A 6,622-nucleotide genomic window follows, 5' to 3' on the forward strand; every position below is an offset into this window, starting at 1 on the left:
ATAGATAGATAGATAGATAGATAGATAGATAGATAGATAGATAGATATGCACTACTACCTCGCAGCAAGGCAGAAGCACGTACATAGTCCATCCATTTTCCACCGCTTATCCGGGGTCGGGTCGCAGTGGCAGCAGGTCAAGCAGGCCGACCCAGACCTCCCTCTCACCGGCAACATGTTCCAGCTCATTCTGGGGGATCCCGGGGCGTTCCCAGGCCAGCTGGGAGACGTAATCTCTCCAGCGTGTTCTGGGTCTTCCCCGGGGTCTCTTCCCAGTTGGATGTGCCTGGAAAACCTCCAGTGGGAGGCGTCCAGGAGGCATCCTAATTAGATGCCCGAACCACCTCAGCTGACTCCTTTCGACGCGAAGGAGTAGCGGCTCTACTCCAAGCTCCCTCCTGATGACTGAGCTCCTTACCCTATCTCTAAGGCTGAGCCCAGCCACCCTACGGAGGAAATTCATTTCGGCCGCTTGTAGCCGCGACCTTGTCCTTTCGGTCACGACCCAGAGTTCGTGACCATAGGTGAGGGTAGGAACGTAGACCGAGTGGTAAATTGAGAGCTTTGCCTTCCGGCTCAGCTCCCTCTTCACCAAGACGGTCCGGTGCAGCGCCTGCTTTACTGCTGCAGCTGCACCGATCCGTCTGTCGATCTCCCGCTCCATCTTACCCTCACTCGTGAACAAGACCCCGAGATACTTGAACTCCTTCGCTTGAGGTAGGCACTCCGTCCCCACCTGGAGGGAGCAATCCACCGGTTTCCGGCAGAGAACCATGGCCTCAGATTTGGAGGTGCTAACTCTCATCCCCGCCGCTTTACACTCGGCTGCAAACCGCCCCAGTGAATGCTGGAGGTCACGATCCGAGGAGGCTAACAGGACCACATCATCTGCAAATAGCAGAGAGGCGATCCCGAGACCCCCGAAACTGACGTTCTCCACCCCCAGGCTGCGCCTAGATATCCTGTCCATGAAAATCACGAACAGGACCGGTGACAAAGGGCAGCCCTGGCGGAGGCCAACACCCACCGGGAACGTGTCTGACTTATTGCCGAGAATGCGGACACAGCTCCTACTGCAGTCGTACAGAGACCGGATCGCCTGTTGTAACGGGTCCGGCACCCCATACTCCCGCAGCACCCCCCACAAGACCCCCCGAGGGACCCGGTCGAAAGCCTTCTCCAAGTCCACAAAGCACATGTAGACTGGTTGGGCAAACTCCCAGAACCCCTCCAGTAGTCTTGCGAGGGTAAAGAGCTGGTCCACCGTTACACGGCCGGGACGGAATCCGCATTGCTCCTCTTGAATCTGAGGTTCGACAAGCGGTCGGAGCCTCCTTTCCAGCACCCTGGCATAAGCCTTCCCCGGGAGGCTGAGTAGTGTGATATCCCGGTAATTCGAGCACACTCTCCGGTCCCCCTTTTTGAAGATGGGAACCACCACCCCGGTCTGCCATTCCATGGGCACTGATCCCGACCCCCATGCGACATTGAAGAGGCGTGTCAGCCAAGACAGCCCAACTATGTCCAGCGCCTTCAGCATCTCAGGGCGGATCTCATCCACCCCCGGCGCCTTGCCACCAAGGAGCTTTTTAACTACCTCAGCGACCTCTGCCAGGGATATGGGTGAGCCTCCCCCTAGGTCCTCAGGCGCTGCCTCCTCTGCAGAGGACATGTTGGTCGGGTTTAGGAGTTCCTCAAAGTGCTCTTTCCACCGCCCGACGATGTCCTCCGTCCGGGTTAGCAGTTCCCCCCCCCCTGCTGAGAACAGCCTGGGGTAAGCCCTGCTTTCCCTTCCTGAGCCGTCGGATGGTTTGCCAGAACCTCCTTGAGGCCAACCGAAAGTCCTTCTCCATGGCCTCCCCGAACTCCTCCCATGCCCGAGTTTTAGCATTCGCGACCACCGCAGCTGCAGACCTTCTGGCCTGCCGGTACCTGTCAGCTGCTTCAGGAGACCCCTGGGCCAACCAGGCCTTGAAGGTCTCCTTCTTCAGCTTGACAGCTTCCCTCACCTCCGGTGTCCACCACCGGGTTCTCTGGTTGCCGCCACGACAGGCACCGATGACCTAAGGACTGGTCTAGCAGGCAGCCAAGTGAAAGCTCAGTTATATATATTTTCTAAAATGTATTATTTATGTTATTGTTAATATTCACTCATCTTAATGTTCTATAGAAATATTCTATTCAATAAATGTTACCGCTTCTGTTCTGTAAAGCGTTACATAGGGGAGCTTTGACTACAGTCGTCCTCTTCACTTTACTCATCGAGTTGATAACATTAAAGAAGTTAATTTAACAGAAATTGCAATTACATGCAAGCATTAAGACATTCTCGGGTTTAAATTAACAATGTGTGTCTCTAAATTAGTCATTAAATCAGTTTCCAGCTTGTTTTAATATCTTGTGATCTGGGGCCAACCACTTCCTCTGGTTGAAATCAGAAATGTATACATCATTTCCTCATGCAAGCATAGACAGATCCAACCACCTGTTCCAATGCACCAGAAAACAGGAAATGATATCTACTCTGTTAAATATAGTTGGATTGTCAGTAGTTAAGATGTGCAGCAGTAGTGATACTTAGTTATTGTGAGTATTAGCAAATGATTCAAGTGAAACAAAAGTACTATTAACAGTAAAGGCATTAGGGTTAAAAGTATTCACCTTTTAAAGGCAAGAATAAATCCCTATCTACTGAATTACAAGAGGCAATTCATTGTTCAACTTTAAAAATGCATCATAGATATAAAACATGGTTTGTTTCTAGCTTTTTATCTTTTATCCTTGTCTTGAGTACACAAAGAGTCACCACTGTAGACATGCATCAGTGGGAACCACTGGCCCTGATGAGTTCTTCAGAAATAGGAAGCCCAGCTGGAAAGTGAGAAACCACTAAAAACGATGCGGCATTTTTCAACATTTCTCGCTGTATATTTAAGTAACAAATTCTCCATTTCCTCCGTGTGAGGCCTCTGATGATCACAGGGCTGTTTTCTTAATCACTCCCTTTTATCAGCAATTCAGCTGGATTGCAAGCGGGGATTTCCATTACTGCCTGCGCTAAATGTCCTCTCCTTTAGTCTCCTGCATTGGACGTACCGCCTCTTAAGTCCCTCTTGTTGAATGTTTACAGAAACCTATAAGTAGCTCGTTCTCTGTGTTCCGTGTCGCTTGATTTGGCAAGGAAGCAAATAAATAAACAGGAAAATCAAAGACTGCTTGCTTATTGTTTTCCCAATCTAAATTACCCAGAGAAACATGATTACTCTTTTATATCAGTGCCAAATTAAGACTGCTTTGCCATCTTTTTAATGAACTATTGCTTAAATAAACATACATTTGGTCAGTGCAATCTTGTATAGATGTGCGTGTGTGTGTGTGTGTGTGTGTGAAAGAGACGGACAAACTGCTCTGTGTGTTGTCCGTGTGTTACTGATTGCCGAGTAGAACTGAAGGGCCTGTAGGTTTTGTCTTGTCCTGATATTCTCTGAATGTTTCTTTTAGCATGTCCTAGGGGGCGCTACGGCCTGCAGTGCAGGAACACGTGCAGCTGTCAGAACGTGGGTCTGTGTGACCCCGGCGATGGGTCTTGCAAGTGTGGACTAGGCTGGACCGGACGCCGCTGTGACACTGGTACAACTTCACAGGCAACTTCATGGACACGACAGAAAATAGTCTGAACTGAACAAAACAGTGTGCTGTTCACAGGAAATCAAAAACAACAATAACCAACATCAAAACTGATAAGAGAAAAAGAAAAGCACTTCAATTCCTCAGCTTCATTTAAAGTTTACATTTATGGACAATACTCGCAGTACATTCTTATAATACGATTTCTGCTGAAATGAAGATGTATAACTTAGTTTGTGTTTGTGCAGCCTGTTCACAGGGAACATATGGGCTGGATTGTGCAGAAGAGTGTCCATGCCTCAACAATGGGACCTGTGACCGTTTTACTGGCACCTGCAGATGTGCTGCTGGATTCTATGGCCACACCTGCCAACACAGTATGCAAACACTCACATGTAATATATGTACATAAGGTTGGTAATAAGGTTCCCAGTGGCCTCACTGACACTTGTAATGTAACTTGAATGAACCTTGATACAACATGATTACATGACCATTATTAACCATACGCTGAAACAAGTAGCCTCAACCATGAATTCATTGTCTTGTGTCTCTCTTAGAATGCCCACCGGGGTTATTTGGAGTGAACTGTGCTCACATGTGTGACTGTAAAGTGGGGCACACATGTGACCACGTGACAGGCCAATGTGTGTGTCCACCCGGTTACTATGGCCCACAATGCCAAAGACGTGAGTATACACACGACTATCTACTAAAATCCATAAAACCACATTTAAGCATGTTCAGTGGGCTGCCAGAAAGGGAAGGTGGGTCAAAAAACGATGTAGAATTCACAGAGAGATTTTAATTGAATTAAACAAAGTCCCCTTTAAAGAAAACAGATATCTGTACTTGATAGGGGTTTGAGCAGAGAAACACTATCAAGCACACATTCTCACAGATCTGTGCACATTAATAAACAGCCACCTGGATGCGCAGCTGCAATAAGACACGGGCAGATAGGAGCAACATGAATAAGAGATTTCCCGGCAAAAAAAAGAAGAAAAAAAAAAGAGTGGTGTCTGGCAGGCAGACAGACAGGCTAGTAGGTAGGTGGGCAGGCAAGCAGCCTGGTTATTTGATGAGAGACAGGTGTTTCCCGACTGCTTAATGCATTCCTGTTACATCCCTGTGCCCTCCTGCCTGCTCGCGGGGCTCTCAGCCGCTGTGCGAGCGCCTAAATGGCCACTTCAGTCCCAGCAGGAGCTACAGTATGACTGAGCATTGCAGACCAGCTGCAGCCACAGGCTCCAGAGTCAAAGCCTGGCTCTTGTCTGTGTGCACTACAGGCACTTGTGCACACGAGTGGATCTGTTTTCTTAACTACATGCACTTGCGCCCGTTTGTGTGTATGTACTTATTTTTGGAGCTTTCATTTGGTGATTGTATTGATTAACACACACGTGCACAAAGCTGCACTCACGTGCACAAACTTCAGGAAAAGGGAAAAGATTTTGGCATCAGAATTAGCTCGTAAACTGGATGCTTGTGATACAATCCAGTCGTGCACGTTGTCGCTCAACTCCAATTACGGTCTCCAATCACAATGGAATTGCGAATGGGACTGTCAACAATGAGCAGTGCATGGAAAAGGAAGTCTTGGCCCACAGAAATATAGGCCAATAGCCAATAGGTTCCAAGACTGCATGAGTGTGGTGTTACATTTTAACATGCCCATAAAGATAGAAAAGTGAGAATATGTTGAACATCCTCACAGTCATTCATCATCAGGTCTGAATTGAATTATATGGTGCAATGTTTAGTTAGTTAACTTATCCTTTATATGGAAAGTGATCATGTGAAAGAATGCCAGTTGCCTTTATGCATCCAATTTATATTTTGTATGTTAAGACAATCAAAGTGCTCTTAACTACAACCATACAGTTTTTTTTGTCAGGGTGTGAATCTGGCAGGTTTGGACTGAGCTGTGGACAGTCCTGTGACTGTGCTGGCAATTCCCCATGTGACCCATCGACCGGACGGTGCCTCTGTCCCCCAGGAAGGACAGGACAGAGATGTGAAAAAGGTAGAGTCCGCCTTGAGGGAAACATGCTTTCAATGTTCAGATTTAATGAGGAGAAATTTGGAAAAAGAGTGTCATAGACATGAAACGTTATGAAAATTTCATGTCACGATTACAGTGAACGAAATTATCAGAAAATGTTCATAAAGTACTGACATACAGTTACTAAATTATTATTATCATTATGATTAGTTGTAGTGTATTCTCTCTCTCCCACACAATCTTCTGTGTTGCATTTGAGTAATTGTAACCAGTCTAAATCGTACACACACTAACCCTTACGCCGGGCTTGCAATACACTGGCGGTAATCAAACACGGTGTCAATGACTATTAAAATTTGGAAAGGTGATACTTTCTGTCTGGGATTTCATCATGTTTTTTTCTTTAAAATGTAACCGGTTCATTCCTAGTGTGTCAATCACACCGTCTCCTTCTTTTAAACCTCTCTCTCACCTTACCACTCTGTCTCAGACTGCGGTGGAGACCGTTATGGCCCCGACTGCTCCCTGCCGTGTCAGTGCTCCCACAGGGCCCGCTGTGATGGGCTGAGTGGGCGATGCCTGTGCCCGCTCACCTGGCTGGGCCCCACCTGTAGCGAAGGTAAACCTAAGCTAACCCTATTCAAATCATTTTAATTTCATGTTAGAGTAAGCGATCATTTGAGCACTGAATGTACTTGACCCTACATGGAATGAATATCCTTTGATAGATGCGATTTTCTAATTGGTTTTAAGTCTGCCGTCACTTTTATGTGAAGTTTTCAGGTTTTTTAACTATCCGTTTTGTTTTGAAGTCTGTTATCTGTGTTTGTATGCACGCTGCCATCAAGATCAGGTACCCTTATGAAATAGATTTCAAATCTCAATGGATTATACTGGAGAAAGAAAGGTTAAATAAAACGTTTAAAAAGCTGTGAATGCTAAAACACACACACACACACACACACACACACACACACACACACACACACA

The 6,622-nt window shown here is 46.7% G+C and overlaps 1 protein-coding gene across 3 annotated transcripts in view; it reads left to right on the plus strand.

The window, feature by feature from the left end:
- egfem1 (EGF-like and EMI domain containing 1) overlaps positions 1 to 6,622 on the plus strand; it is a 55,679-nt gene that overhangs the window by 47,018 nt on the left and 2,039 nt on the right. For all 3 annotated transcript variants that reach the window (XM_031861023.1, XM_031861024.1, XM_031861025.1), the window contains 5 exons: positions 3,502 to 3,630; positions 3,876 to 4,004; positions 4,188 to 4,316; positions 5,525 to 5,653; positions 6,123 to 6,251. In XM_031861023.1, the coding sequence (XP_031716883.1) occupies positions 3,502 to 3,630; positions 3,876 to 4,004; positions 4,188 to 4,316; positions 5,525 to 5,653; positions 6,123 to 6,251 (645 nt within the window). The remainder of the gene's footprint in view (positions 1 to 3,501; positions 3,631 to 3,875; positions 4,005 to 4,187; positions 4,317 to 5,524; positions 5,654 to 6,122; positions 6,252 to 6,622) is intronic.

Source organism: Anarrhichthys ocellatus, unplaced genomic scaffold (assembly GCF_004355925.1).
Source record: "Anarrhichthys ocellatus isolate YVR2014 unplaced genomic scaffold, GSC_Weel_1.0 scaffold24, whole genome shotgun sequence".
Lineage (NCBI taxonomy): Eukaryota > Metazoa > Chordata > Actinopteri > Perciformes > Anarhichadidae > Anarrhichthys > Anarrhichthys ocellatus.